The 16,130-nt window shown below is 46.7% G+C and overlaps 1 protein-coding gene across 1 annotated transcript in view; it reads right to left on the reverse strand.

Annotated features, from left to right (window-relative positions):
* Positions 1-16,130, reverse strand: part of LOC126095649 (uncharacterized) — a 394,024-nt gene that overhangs the window by 113,431 nt on the left and 264,463 nt on the right. The window contains exons 8-10 of the mRNA XM_049910410.1: positions 9,756-10,199; positions 1,843-1,884; positions 1,481-1,662 (exon numbers count right to left, since the gene is read on the reverse strand). Of these exons, the coding sequence (XP_049766367.1) occupies positions 1,481-1,662; positions 1,843-1,884; positions 9,756-10,199 (668 nt within the window). The remainder of the gene's footprint in view (positions 1-1,480; positions 1,663-1,842; positions 1,885-9,755; positions 10,200-16,130) is intronic.

Here is a 16,130-nt window from a genome sequence, read left to right on the forward strand (position 1 = left end):
ATTTTCGTCCAACAAACCCCATTTGATCAGATTAGATTTCACAGGAGCCAACCAAGTTCTGATGCGGTTAAGCATTCTCCAGGTTTTCCAATCACCAGAAACGCCGCTTGGTGGGTCCTCTCTTAGTGGATAGTAGATGGGGGGCTCATCTAAGGCGCAACTTAGGAAACGGCGTCTGGATTTGAGTCTGCTGGGGCCACACTCTAGGCCAAATATTGAGTGACGGGCATCAAAGGTTTGTTTTAGCTTATCGGTATGTTCATGGGCTTTCCAACGTGAGTCAGGGTGAAACCTGCGACACTGTGAAGATTTTCTATGGGGGTTGGTTTCATGCAGCCTGTCACTATCCTGCATGTTTCATTCAAGCTAATATCTACCTTTTTTGCGTGGTCGGATCTGCACCATACCGGGAAGGCATATTCGGCAGTTGAGAAACACAAAGCTTGGGCTGAAGTTCTGACCACGGTAGGTTTGGCACCCCAGTTGCTATTGGAGAGCTTTCTTATTAGGGAATTTCGTGTTTCTACTTTTTTGCGTGTTTCTTCGCAATGATACTTGTATGTCAATGTTCTGTCCAGCACGACGCCAAGGTAGGTGGGAGTATCTGGGTATTCTAGTAGTGTCCCATCCCAGGTAACATTGAGCCTGTACTCTGCCTGCCTCGAGTTCAGATGCAATGCACTCACTTGAGTTTTGGAGGTATTGAGTTTTAGAGAGATCTTTTTGTAGTAGGTTGACATTGTAGAAAGGGCGGTTTCTAGTTCCTCCTCGATGGCTTCAAACCTGTTGCCTTGAAATGTTATTGTCAGGTCGTCTGCATATACAAAAGTTTTGGTTTTGTCTGGAGTTGGTTGGTCATTTGTATATATGTTGAATAGGATTGGCGCCAACACGCTCCCTTGGGCGAGCCCATTTTTCTGTTCCGCCATGGACTCTTTTTCCCCTCAATCATTACGAAGAACTGTCTATTTTGGAGCAGGGATTCGATTATCTTGACTAGGTGGTAGTCTTTCAGGGTCTCGTAGGTTTTATGCAGAAGTGTCCGGTGATCTACTGTATCATAGGCGGAACTTAGGTCGACTAGTGCCAGCCCGGTGATTAGTTTATTCTCTAACCCATCCTCGATATGTTCCGTCAATGCCAGAATTTGATCCTCAACCGAATACAGAAGATCGTTGACTCGAAGCTAATTCCGCACCAAACAGGTTTTAGACCTGGAAAGTCCTATACCAGTCAAATTCTGGCAGTGACAGAACATATCGAGGATGGGTTTGAGAATAAACTAATCACCGGGCTGGCACTAGTCGACTTAAGTTCCGCCTATGATACAGTAGATCACCCGACACTACTGCATAAAACCTACGAGACCCTGAAAGACTACCACCTAGTCAAGATAATCGATTTCTCCTCTCCAGCTGTGAGTAAAGGCAGTGGTGAAGTGATGCAGGTGAGTGGTGGGTGTGGTGTGACGGAGGCCTACCTGTCGGCGCCGCTGGAGTCTGAGCTGTGCGAGCTGAGCGAGGTGCTGCGCCGGCTGTCGGAGCTGCTGGTGGAGCGGTTGCCCTCGCTGGTGCTGGAGCGGATGGACTCGAGGCTGCCGCCGCTGCTGCTGGTCGCCATGCTCTCCGTGCTGGAGAACTTGCTGCCCGCCGCCGGCCGGCCCTTGAACTCGAGGATGAGCCCGTGCGGCCGCGCCGGGGGCGGCGTCGGCGTCGGAGCGGGGTCGGGGGCGGCGGCCGGTGGCGGCGCGCCGAGGCCGGCCGGCGGGAGGCGGCCGCCGCCGCCGCCGTGGTGATGGTGGTGGTGGTGATGGTGGTGGTGGTGGTGGTGATGCGGGTGGTGGTTCTGGTGGTGGTGGTGGTGATGCATTTCGCGCCGTGGTAACTGCAAAACGTTTCAACTTACAAAATTCCGCTAAGGTAGAAGTTACAGTATCACATTTTCTTTGACAAGGAAATATGATCAAGCATTCATCATATTTACTTCGACAAAGATGTTTATCTTGGCGCAAACAAGAGGTTGCAAATTCTCATTATGACATGTCTGCCCCTGAAATTTCCTGGCAGATTAAATCTGTGTGCCGGACCGAGACTCGAACTCGGGACCTTCTCCTTTCGTGGGCAAGCGTACTTGCCGGCGAAATGCAACGGTCCCGAGTTCGAGTCTCGGTCCGGCACACAATTTTAATCTGCCAGGAAGTTTCATATCAGCGCACACTACGCTGCAGAGTGAAACTCTCATTCTGGATGTTTGCCCCCTATCTCCACTGTAACAACACCGACTCAAAGGAAGGCCTCGGCGCTTGTTGGTGACGTCACGTCAGTTAGGGACGGCGAACGCCACGTTTGTTGCAGGCAGAAACGCCTGGGCGTGCTTATCACTATAAATCTCTTATTTTTGGACAAAATGTTTGGTATTGTTTTGGATTCTGCAGTTTTATTTAGATGAAAGATTTTCTTACTATCGTAAAGCTACAAATGAAGATCATAGTTCTTTATTACTGAATCCTGTCGAAACAAACGTGAGGAGATGCTTTGCCCCGTTACAAGCTTCGGAAATTTTACATTCAAGTAACTATATTTACTTGATCGATTTTGTTATCGAAACTTACCCCAACGCCCTTACAATTATCTCGTTTCCTTTATTCATTTTCATTTGACATCGTCACTGGAAATGTGAACTAATTTACCTGTGTAAATGTCCAACTGTTGCCAGTCATTAGATTACAGTCGTTTTCAACGAAAGGAATTCTAAACAGGAAACAAAATAGCTTCATACATCGAAAATACTGCTGACCTTAAACTTTTTTAAACATGCACATTAGAAAAGATAAATATTCCCCTCTTGCAACTGAAAGGAGAAACTTTATAATATAAAAAAAATTTATTTGATAAAACAAGTATCTCTCTTTTGCCTCTTCTTCTGTCCCCCACCCGTCCCCCAACGTGTACAATCACAAGATATTTCATTAACATTCAGTGCTCCTCACCCCATAGTCAACCAAGATATGTATCTAAAGAAGAGAAACAATATGGTCACATTTTCTTGTAAAAGCAACCCAGTACAAACGTAACTTCCTCAGATTTACAAATAAGGTAAAGAAGCACGAATTTTGTTGCTGCTGGACCATGAAGTTGTTTTTGTATGTCAATCCTTAAAACAGGTGGAAATTTAAGTTCAGGAGTACACTATTTGTTAAGAAGGGTAATGAATTGCACAATTAATTGATTGCAGAAATCTCTCAGAACAATGTGTGCTGGTCAACTACCGCCAATAGTTTCACATTTTCCTGTGTCAGAGTGGGAGACACCACCATTATGAGTACGCCTGCAACAGACCTGGCGTTCGCCGTGCCTAGCCGACGTGACGTCACCAACAAGCGCCGAGGCCTTCCTTTGAGTCGGTGTTGACTGTAACCATTAAAGCAGCTCATCCAGCCGCAATGGAGAAACAAGAGTAGAGCGTGGTTAAAGCAGGCCAACTTAGGTTTCCGCAACCCTGGGAAGCTTCTAGGGACCTGTTCACTGCGCTGTGGGGTGGGGGTCTAGTATTGTATCATTGGATACACCCCTATCCCCCCCCCCCCCTCGGAAACAAACAATTTGGAATTGTAACTCTCATTGACCCAATTTGTAGTTTTCGAGATATTTCGACGTCTTCAGTTAAAATGAATACGCTGTATACAGTGTGATTTTGTAGAAATAATTCAAAAGCCAAGATCGCTTAAATACTTTTTACTGGATAACGGGTTTCAACACACTAAAAGTGCGATCATCGGATCTGAATGTAGATTAACATTTATAAACCACTTGGATATGATACATGAGGCAGACTAGCTGATAGAAATTGATTGTCACAAAAAATTAAAAACAACTGCTCTCATGGTCATTCTTTTCCATGTTGTTGTTGTTGTTGTTGTTGTGGTCTTCAGTCCTGAGACTGGTTTGATGCAGCTCTCCATGCTACTCTATCCTGTGCAAGCTTCTTCATCTCCCAGTACCTACTGCAACCTACATCCTTCTGAATCTGCTTAGTGTATTCATCTCTTGGTCTCCCCCTCCGATTTTTACCCTCCACGCTGCCCTCCAATACTAAATTGGTGATCCCTTGATGCCTCAGAACATGTCCTACCAACCGATCCCTTCTTCTGGTCAAGTTGTGCCACAAACTTCTCTTCTCCCCAATCCTATTCAATACTTCCTCATTAGTTATGTGATCTACCCATCTAATCTTCAGCATTCTTCTGTAGCACCACATTTCGAAAGCTTCTATTCTCTTCTTGTCCAAACTATTTACCGTCCATGTTTCACTTCCATACATGGCTACACTCCATACAAATACTTTCAGAAATGACTTCCTGACACTTACATCTATACTCGATGTTAACAAATCTCTCTTCTTCAGAAACGCTTTCCTTGCCATTGCCAGTCTACATTTTATATGCTCTCTACTTCGACCATCATCAGTTATTTTGCACCCCAAATAGCAAAACTCCTTTACTACTTTAAGTGTCTCATTTCCTAATCTAATACCCTCAACATCACCCGACTTAATTCGACTACATTCCATTATCCTCGTTTTGCTTTTGTTGATGTTCATCTTATATCCTCCCTTCAAGACACCATCCATTCCGTTCAACTGCTCTTCCAAGTCCTTTGCTGCCTCTGACAGAATTACAGTGTCATCGGCGAACCTCAAAGTTTTTTCCATAAGATATGTAAAACCGAAGTCACAAGATAAAACATCACAGTGTATTGCCGACCGTTGTTAGTCGAGCAGCTCTCATGTACCAAATAGTTTTAGTTTGTGACTTCGGTTTTACATATCTTATGGAAAAGAATGATCATGAGAGCAGTTGTTTTTTATCTTTTTGTGACAATGATTTTGTATCAGCTGGTCTCCTCATGTATTGTTGTATCCAAATGGTTTATAAATGTTAATCTACATTCAGATCCGATTATGGCACCTATAGTGTGTTGAAACCGGTTATCCAGTAAACAGTATTTAAGCGATCCTGGCTTTTGAATTGTTTCTACAACAGAGTGATCGCCCCACTACGCTCTGTGTGTTCACTTCATTAGAGTGATTTTGCTAAATGAACGATCGCCAAAAGGAGAGGGAGCAAAAAACGTCGCACTGAAATATAGCAGAAAATGTATTGCAAGGGAGGTACACCCATTTGAAGGTGGAGGCAAAAGATCTTTGACAGTGACAGGCAGGTGATCCGTCATCATGGGGTATGCCTGACGATGTTTTGGAACATGCACCACGACAACTGCCACTATCTGTATCAGTTAGAACGCGTGCAGGTCTTATTACATACAGACTTGCCTCCGAGGCGACGGTTTCGTGGCTGGGATCTCTGTCATCCATCCTATTCACAGATGAAGCTACCTTTACGACGGGCGGTATCGTCAAGCTTCTGAACACCCACATCTGGACTACAGAGAATCCTCATTTTATGGTGGCAACGAACCATCAGCGCTGTTTAGCCTCAATTACGGCCTGGAATTATTGGTGACTGCCTCGTGACATCAGTCATCCATCCACAATGCCACGCATTCGAGGTATATCTCCACTCTCTGCTGATGACTCTAGCTCCCTGCCACGATGGACATTAATCCTTCGGTGGAACGAAAAGTACCATGGCTACTACATGGTATGCACAAAATATGCAAAAAACAAAAAACCGAACACATTACCATCCGTAATTCGGTGTAGGAAAACCGTTGGTATTCAAAACAGCTTTCCGTCGTCTCGGAATGGATAAATACAGGTCTTGCATGGCTTTCAAGCAAACATTACACCATTTTTCTTGCAAAATAGTGATAGTTTCAGGTAACGATGATGGACGTTGATAGCGATGACGCGTACTTCTCTCCAAAGCAGACCGCAAAAACTCAGTAATACAGAGATCTGGTGAGTGTGGTGGTCAGTGCAGATGCGAAAATTCATCCTTTTGGTCACAAAGCCACTACTGGACGACGCGTACATAGGGGCCCTGTCGCCTTTGAACACACAATCACCATTGGGGAACAAATATTGTACCATGGGGTGGACTTGGTCACCCAGAATGGTCACCCAATCCTCGGTGACGTTGCAGAGTAACCATGGAGCCCATGGAATACCACATTTGGCTGCCCAAATCATCTGGAAACCCCCTGTAATGTTTCACTCGTGGGACATAAAGTCTGCCAGAAGTTGGAAACAGTGTGGAAAAAGACCCTTCGGAGCAAATGAATTTCTTCTGTTGCTCCATAGTCCAGGTTTCATGGCTTTGTTACCGCGGTTTCCTGTTACGGTCATTTGCATCGCCGATAAGTGGCTCTGGAATTCCAGTTCGCTCTGTGATTACCTTCTTACGGAGCTGCCTTCGTGTTTTGTTGGTGGTCACAGAGTTCGCTAGTGTGACATTCAGTTTTGCGCTGACTTTTGCAGCTATCATCCTGTTTTGCGTCACAATTCTCTTCAATGACCGTCTGCCACGATGGCTCAAGACACACATCCGTCTGCGTTGTGACTAAGCGGATGACGTTTTTCGCTCTTCCTGTGTGCGGTATAAATATTAGATACGATGACTCTTCAAACATCAAACACTGGCTATCTTGGTTACGAAAGCACTCACCATACACAGACAAACAATTTGTCCACGTTCGAATTCATTTAACTCTGAGCTGATGCATACACGACAAGACACAGCACTGTTCTGACCAAACTTGCAGCTTACTGACGGCAACACACAGATGTTTTCTTTCTTTCTTTCTTTCTTTCTTTGAACCTTAATCCCGCTGCAACCCGGGTTAGGCCGTTTTATTACGGATTTGGCAGTGTTAGTTGCAGAGGGTGGCTGGATGTCCTTCCTGCTGCCCCCCTGAATCCCGCCAGGACGTAGGTTGTGTACCCCAGATGCGTCTAGTGTAAGCAATGAAATAGTTCGAACGTTTTCAAATGGCTGTGAATCGTGTAACTGAGGCGGAACGTGGGGAGCAGCCCGGTATTCACCTAGCGGGATGTGGAAAACCGCCTAAAAGCCACATCCAGGCCTGCCGCCTACCGGGCCTCATTGCTAATGCACCTGGTGGATTCGATCCTGGTTTGGCGCTCCGACCAGAGTCCAGGGAGCAGCGCATTAGCACTCTCGCCTACCCTGACGGGTTCAACGCACAGAGGTCGTCGTGGTCAAATATAACAGCACCACGTGCAGGCTTGGGTAGCATCAGCATTTATGCTCAAGCACGCATTGCTCGTAGTGTTTCCATATTTTTGTCCAATCCCTGTATACGATGGTGATCTAGATTACTGCCTTCTTGAGTTGTGGAGCTAAAATACTAGTACCGGCGGAACATTACCATTTATGTGTTGTGTGTCTTATGTGATTTCAAACACTAAAACCTACACTGCCAAAGACATTTTATTTCCACCTTGAATTGGGCGAACCTCCCTTGGAACGTATTTCCGGGAGTACTTAGAGGGTGGCAATTATTGAACTATATGAAATAAAATCGTCGTAACTTCTGAACATTTTGCGTTAGTGCCTTTAAACTGCAAGGTAGGCCACGGGGCATGATGACAATTAGTATGCACAAGCATGGTTTGGTTTAGCGACGAAGCCTACTTTCCTTTGGATTGGTTCGTCAATAAGCAAAATCGGCGCATTTAATGGACTGACAATCCGCATTGCGCGACCGAAAAGTCTCTTCATCCTCAACGGGTGAGTGTGTAGTGTGCAATTTCCAGTGGATGTTCCTCGATGCCACGCTGCCTACCGAACGGTACATGAAGGTTTTGGAAGATGAATCCCACCTATCGAAACTGACCTAGGTTTCGATGAGATGTGGTTCATGCAAGACGGAGCACGACCCCATCGAAGCAGGGGAGTGTTTGATATCCTGGAGCAACACTCTGGGGACCGCATTCTGGCTCTGGGGTACCCAGAGACAAATGGCATGGGTCGCGATTGGCCGCCATATTCTCCGGATCTGAACGCGTGCGACTTCTCTTTGTAGCGCTATATTAAGGACAAGGTGTACAGTGATAACCCCAAAACCATTACTGAGCTGAAAACAGCCGTTCTGGAGGTCTTCGACAACATCGATGTTCCGACACTTCAGCGGGCGTTTCAGAGTTTCGCTGTTCGTTTGCGCCACATCATCGCCACTGATGGCAGGCATATCGAACATGTCATAACCTAAATATGAATATCTTAGTGACGTTTACATGTTGAATAAAGTGTGTGCATGCCATAGTTTGTAACTACGAGGGCAGTTCAATAAGTAATGCAACACATTTTTTTTTCTTGGCCAATTTTGGTTGAAAAAATCTGAAATTTCTTGTGGAATATTTTCAAAGATTCCCGCTTCGTCTCGTATAGTTTCATTGACTTCCGACAGGTGGCAGCGCTGTACGGAGCTGTTAAAATGGCGTCTGTAACGGATGTGCGTTGCAAACAACGGGCAGTGATCGAGTTTCTTTTGGCGGAAAACCAGGGTATCTCAGATATTCATAGGCGCTTGCAGAATGTCTACGGTGATCTGGCAGTGGACAAAAGCACGGTGAGTCGTTGGGCAAAGCGTGTGTCATCATCGCCGCAAGGTCATGCAAGACTGTCTGATCTCCCGCGTGCGGGCCGGCCGTGCACAGCTGTGACTCCTGCAATGGCGGAGCGTGCGAACACACTCGTTCGAGATGATCGACGGATCACCATCAAACAACTCAGTGCTCAACTTGATATCTCTGTTGGTAGTGGTGTCACAATTGTTCACTAGTTGGGATATTCAAAGGTTTGTTCCCGCTGGGTGCCTCGTTGTCTAACCGAACACCATAAAGAGCAAAGGAGAACCATCTGTGCGGAATTGCTTGCTCGCCATGTGGCTGAGGGTGACAATTTCTTGTCAAAGATTGTTACAGGCGATGAAACATGGGTTCATCACTTCGAACCTGAAACAAAACGGCAATCAATGGAGTGGCACCACACCCACTCCCCTACCAAGAAAAAGTTTAAAGCCATACCCTTAGCCGGTAAAGTCATGGTTACAGTCTTCTGGGACGCTGAAGGGGCTATTCTGTTCGATGTCCTTCCCCATGGTCAATCGATCAACTCTGAAGTGTATTGTGCTACTCTTCAGAAATTGAAGAAACGACTTCAGCGTGTTCGTAGGCACAAAAATCTGAACGAACTTCTCCTTCTTCATGACAACGCAAGACCTCACACAAGTCTTCGCACCCGAGAGGAGCTCACAAAACTTCAGTGGACTGTTCTTCCTCATGCACCCTACAGCCCCGATCTCGCACCGTCGGATTTCCATATGTTTGCCCCAATGAAGGACGCAATCCGTGGGAGGCACTACGCGGATGATGAAGAAGTTATTGATGCAGTACGACGTTGGCTCCGACATCGACCAGTGGAATGGTACCGTGCAGGCATACAGGCCCTCATTTCAAGGTGGCGTAAGGCCGTAGCATTGAGTGGAGATTACGTTGAAAAATAGTGCTGTGTAGCTAAAAGATTGGGGAATAACCTGGTGTATTTCAATGCTGAATAAAACAACCCCTGTTTCAGAAAAAAAATGTGTTGCATTACTTATTGAACTGCCCCCGTAATTTACGTTTTTTTTCATACAATTCAATAATTGTCATCCTGTATTACCTTGTTTCTTCCTGCAGTTGATTGTCATTCAGCAGTATCACCCGGTATGTCTTAAAAATGGAGAGGGCTAGGCGCCCGCTCGTCTGCAGCGTAGCGCGGGCGGACTCACCTCCCTGGCTCGCAGCGACTTGACGGGCAGCCGCGCGTCCTTCAGGCGGCCAGCGGCGGTTCCGGACTCGGGAGCGGAGGCGGGCAGGCAGGGTGCGCTGCGAGCGCCGGAAGCCGCCCCCGCGCCCGCCCCCGGAGCCTTGCTGAACTTGGCGGGCAGCGGCGCCGTAGACGGCGGGGACGGCGCCGCCCCCACCGCCCCCGCAGCGGCGCCCGCGGCCGCAGTCGCCGGGCGCGACTCCTCTTCGTCGTCCTCGTCCAGGTCGAGCGAGTCGAGGTCCCGCGACAGGCTGGTGTCGTCGACGAGCGTGACGCGGCGCTGGTGCACGCGCCGGCGGAGGTCCTTGGGTGTGAAGATGCCCGGGCCGGACGGGTCGTCAGAGGGACCGGCGCGCGGAGCGAAAGACACCACTCCGGGGGCGGCGGCCGCTGGCGTCGCGCTGGGCTGCAGCACACGCCGACACACACGCCTCTTACCCAACGGCCACATTATGAGTTAACGAGCATTGCGCTCTCATTTAAATACACTGCTGGCCACCGTAAATGCAACACCCTGAAGGAAGCATCCGAATCAAGTGAAATTTACACCATGAGTTTGCAGCGATGAGATATGCAACTGATTAGAATTTCAGCGCAGACGCACATCACGCGCGCCTGTGGCGCCACCTCATAGCGCCATTTAAGGCTTGGCGATTTCGACGAGTGTACGTTCGGCACGTGTGTTTACCTTGTGGTTGTTTCACAAGACGATCAGTTATGCCTCGTAGACAACAGCGAACATCTTTTGATCAAGTATCCGAGTTCGACAGAGGAAGGATAGTGGCTTACCCAAATTGTGGATTATCACACAGAGAAATCGCTAGTCGTGTTGGACGAAACCACACAACTGTAATGCGGATATGTGACCGTTGGATGCAGGAGGGTACGACGGACCGACGTGGTCGATCGCATTCACCTCGGTGCACCACTGCACGTGCTGATAGGAAAATTGTGCGCATGGCAGTGACGGATCGCTCAGTGACATCCCGAACCATAGCACAGCACATTGCGTCTGTAACGCATCATCCAGTGTCTGCGCGTACCATTCGACGCCGTTTACAGCAGAGTGGTCTGTCCGCAAGACGTCCATTGCTTCGTCTACCATTGACGCAGAACCACAGACGTCTCCGTCGCCAATGGTGTGATGACAGACGGATGTAGACGGCAGAATGGAATGACGTTGTCTTTACTGACGAGGCACGCTTCTGTCTGTAGCACCACGATGGTCGGATTCGAGTGTGGAGACACCATGGAGAGAGGATGCTGGACAGCTGCATTATGCACCGCCACACTGGTCTTGCACCGGGTATTATGGTATGGGGCGGTATTGGATATTACTCTCGCACGCCTCTAGTACGCATTGCCGTACTTTAAATAGCTGGCGCTGCATATCCGAGGTGCTGGAGCCAGTTGTCCTTCCTTACCTTCAGGGCTCGGCCACAGCCATATTTCAACAGGATAATGCGCGACCACACGTGGCACGCATTGTCCACAGGTTCTTCGTCAATAACCAGATTGAATTGCTTCCCTGGCCGGCTCGCTCTCCGGATCTTTCGCCGATAGAAAACATGTGGTCCATGGTTGCTCAACGAGTGACCCAGATTACATCCCCAGCTGCCACACCAGATGATCTTTGGCAACGTGTGGAAGCTGCTTGGGCTGCTGTACCCCAGGAACACATCCAACGTCTCTTTGACTCAATGCCGAGACGTGTGGCAGCGGTGATCTCCAACAATGGTGGCTACTCTGGCTACTGATTTTGGCAGGAACCACATGTCACAGACGTCTGTAAACGTAATCATTTGATACTTGATCAACATGTTATCTACAAAATAAATTGTGTTGTGCTACCTCTTGTCTTTCTTGGTGTTGCATTTACGGTGGCCAGCAGTGTATATGACCGAAAGAGTCCAGTATTCAGCAACGCATATTTTCACCAGCAACCATTAAGAGTTTAGTTTCAGACAAGGCACAATTTAAACATAATTTAAAAGAATTTTTGGTGGCCAACTCCTTCTATTCCATACATGAGTTTCTCAACAAGTGCAGTAGACCATTTTAATGAAAATTAATTATACTTTAATTTTTGACAATACTTGGTTATAACAGCCAAGTAACTACTTACTGTGTGAATGATGGATGTATGGAAGGCAGATGTAAGTATTAAGTCTGCAAATAGTGGAGGTTTAATTTTAAATCTTGCACATAATCTGACTGTTCTTAACTGAGGATCACTGAAATGAATAATTTACTTTGATTTTTGACAATACTTGGTTGTAGTAGCCAAGAAACTAGCAAATGTCTGAATGATGGATTTAACGAAAGCAGATGTAGGTATTAAACCTGTAAATATTAGAAGTTTCAATTTAATTCATGTACATAATTTTACTGTTTATTGACTGAGGATCATTAAAATTAATGAAACTCAAGTTTTTCTAATTACATTTTTGTAATGTGTTTATCTGACATGTTACACACCCAGGAGGATTCCCTCTTTTATGGGTCTATGGAATGAATAATTAATCTAATCTAATCTAATCTAATCTACAGGAATTGTGAAACGAACCCTGTCGTCCAGGACCACGTGCCACAAAGCGCGCAGATTCACTACGAGATGGGGAAAAACACAGGCGTCTGTTGTTTATTGAGGCTTAAGCAAAAAATGGTTCAAATGGCTCTGAGCACTATGGGACTCAACATCTTAGGTCATAAGTCCCCTAGAACTTAGAACGACTTAAACCTAACTAACCTAAGGACATCACACACACCCTGCCCGAGGCAGGATTCGAACCTGCGACCGTAGCAGTCCCGCGGTTTCGGACTGCAGCGCCAGAACCGCTAGACCACCGCGGCCGGCGAGACCTAAGCGCTGTAGTGTCCGAGTGAGGTAGACGAGAACCTGCGTCGTAGGGAAACGCAGTAGAAGCCGTTTGTGGCCGAGGAGACGTAGCAGTGTTAAATATGACGGATCTAAGAACGGCCAGAAAGGGAAACATTTATGAAAACGCAGTCACCACAGATTTAGAAAACATCGTTCTTGTGAAACACAACTACCACAACACACACGAAGTGTTGTTGGTATTGACAAGGGATTTCAAATTAATTCCGTATTTCTAGATTTCCAAAAGGCTTTTGACACTGCAACACACAAGCGGCTTGTAGAGAAACTGCGTGCTTATGGAATATCGTCTCAGTTATGTGACTGGATTCGTGATTTCCTGTCTGAGATGTCACAGTTCATAGCAATTGACGGAAAGTCATTGAGTAAAACAGAAGTGATTTCTGGCGTTTCCCGATATAGTGTTATAAGCCCTCTGCTGTTCCTTGTCTGTATAAACGGTTTAGGAGACAATCTGAGCTGCCGTCTTAGGTTGTTTGCAGACGGTGCTGACGTTTATCGTCTAATAAAGTCACCAGAAGATCAAAATAAATTGCATAACGATTTAGAAAAGATATCTGAATGCTGCGAAAATTGTCAGTTGACCCTAAATAATAAAGGGTGAGAGGTCATCAACATCAGCGCTAAAAAGAATCCCTTGAACTTCGGTTACACGATAAATCAGTCAAATCTAAAGGGCCGTAAATTCAGCTAAATACCTAGTAATTACAATTCCGAACAATTTAAATTGAAAAGAACACACAGAAATGTATTGGGGAAGGCAAACTAAACACTGCGTTTTACTGGGAGAACACTCAGAAAATGTAACAGATCTACTAAAGAGACTGCCTACACTACGCTTGTCCGTCCCCTTTTAGAATACTGCTGCTAGTTCTGAGATCCTTATCAGATTGGATTATCGGAGTATATCGAGAAAGTTCAAAGAAGAGCAGCACGTTTGGTATTATCCGGAAATAGGGAAGAGAGTGTCACTGACAAGGTACAGAATTTGGGGTGGACAGCATTAAAACAAAGGCATTTTTCGTTACGATGGATTCTTCTCACGAAATTTCAATCACCAATGCGAAAATATTTTGTTGACGCCGACTTACATAGGGAGAAACGATCATCATAAAAAAATAAGGGAAATCAGAGCTCGCACGGAAAGATAAAGGTGTTCGTTTTTTCCGCGCACTGTTCGAGAGTGGAATAATAGAGAATTACTGTGAAAGGTGATTCGCTGAATCCCCTTCCAGCCACTTTTGTGAGATCTGCAGAGCGCCCATGTAGATGTTGCGGGCTAACATCCCAGAGGTGTTCGGGCTCACATGCGGTTCCTCTTCGTCGAAATGTCTTGGGTCAATCTCGTCTAGGTGTTGAACCGGACGTGTCGCATTACACGCCCTAAATTAGACACTTGCGACCCTTTGGTTAAATTATCTGTCGGATGGCAAGTTTGTGAAATACAAAGTTAACATAGCATATAATGACAGTAATGATGTAGGCCACACGGTTGCGATTTGGTTAGAATAATGTTTATTCAGAATGCAAACTAATAGCGAAAGTGGACGTATTTAGGGGTACTGTTACACTCGATCGCACATCCATTTGACACAGTTCGATCATTCACAATGTCATTGCGAATTACAAGTCCACTACTCCACCTCGTTAACTATGCGAAAGATTAGAGTTCACACCAGGTGCGCGGCTGCTCACCGCTCAGAGACTAAGTCCCGCGATACCACACAACGCGAAATTTTCTAAGTCTTTTCACTTCCTAGCTTCCTAAAGACCGACCTCCCGCTTTCGCTTCTGTATCCGAATTGTACTCTTTCGCGTCTGCCATCACCCAGTGGTGGACGGGTAGTACACATCCTTCTTCAACACCGGCATCCATATACCGTTTAATTTCACACCCTCCTCCTTACGACTGAAATTATTAGGTTGTTTTAGCGATTTCGATTGCCTCCCTGTAGAGCCTTTCGTAATATCCGCTTGTGGCGGCTAGTACTTGCGTCTCCTCGAAACGAATATGGTGGTTCCCTGGCTGGAAAGCATGCTTCGCAACAGCTGATCCTTCCGTTTCTCCTCTTCTACAGTTGCCCTTGTGCTCTTCCAAACGTTTTGAAACCGTTCTTGTAGTGGTACCCACACAAACATATCAAAACGTTTGGAAGAGCAAAAGGGCAATTGTAGAAGAGGAGAAACGGAACGATCAGCTGTTGCGGAGCATGCTTTCCATACAGGGAACCACCATATTCGTTTCGAGGAGACGCAAGTACTAGCCGCCACAAGCGGATATTACGAACGGCCAATTGCACTGACGTTTTCAAAACACGTGACGTCACGCCGCGGCGCGGGAGCGCGCGGACACTGAATTTACAAGCAGTCAGTAGCGAGCCAGTGGGTGTGTTGGACCTTCCATCGAGCTACAGACCCCCTTGAAGTGTCTCCCGCAGGCGGGGACGAAACGTTGGGAATTGACACAGAATTCATCAACCGACCACGGCATAACAGCCCGGATAACTATAATGGACAGGTTTTCTCAAATTATCACCAATACTGTGGACTTACAGATCTGTGTCGTGTGTTCCATATGCGCCAGTTCTGTACAGGGCTATTACAAATGATTGAAGCGATTTCATAAATTCACTGTAGCTCCATTCATTGACATATGGTCATGACACACTGCAGATACGTAGAAAAACTCATAAAGTTTTGTTCGGCTGAAGCCGCACTTCAGGTTTCTGCCGTCAGAGCGCTCGAGAGCGCAGTGAGACAAAATGGCGACAGGAGCCCAGAAAGCGTATGTCGTGCTTGAAATGCACTCACATCAGTCAGTCGTAACAGTGCAACGACACTTCAGGACGAAGTTCAACAAAGATCGACCAACTGCTAACTCCATTCGGCGATGGTATGCGCAGTTTAAAGCTTCTCGATGTCTCTGTAAGGGGAAATCAACGGGTCGGCCTGCAGTGAGCGAAGAAACGGTTGAACGCGTGCGGGCAAGTTTCACGCGTAGCCCGCGGAAAATTGGCTCATGCCACAACTGGAGACCGACAGCGCCGACTTCATCTTTCAACAGGATGGTGCTCCACCGCACTCCCATCATGATTTTCGGCATTTCTTAAACAGGAGATTGGAAAACCGACGGATCGGTCGTGGTGGAGATCATGATCAGCAATTCATGTCATGGCCTCCACGCTCTCCCGACTTAACCCCATGCGATTTCTTTCTGTGGGGTTATGTGAAAGATTCAGTGCTTAAACCTGCTCTACCAAGAAACGTGCCAGAACTGCGAGCTCGCATCAACGATGCTTTCGAACTCATTGTTGGGGACGTGCTGCGCCGAGTGTGGGAGGAACTTGATTATCGGCTTGATGTCTGCCGAATTACTAAAGGGGCACATATCGAAAATTTGTGAATGCCTAAAAAAGCTTTTTGAGTTTTTGTATGTGT

The sequence above is a fragment of the Schistocerca cancellata genome, chromosome 8 (assembly GCF_023864275.1).
Source record: "Schistocerca cancellata isolate TAMUIC-IGC-003103 chromosome 8, iqSchCanc2.1, whole genome shotgun sequence".
Taxonomy (NCBI): domain Eukaryota; kingdom Metazoa; phylum Arthropoda; class Insecta; order Orthoptera; family Acrididae; genus Schistocerca; species Schistocerca cancellata.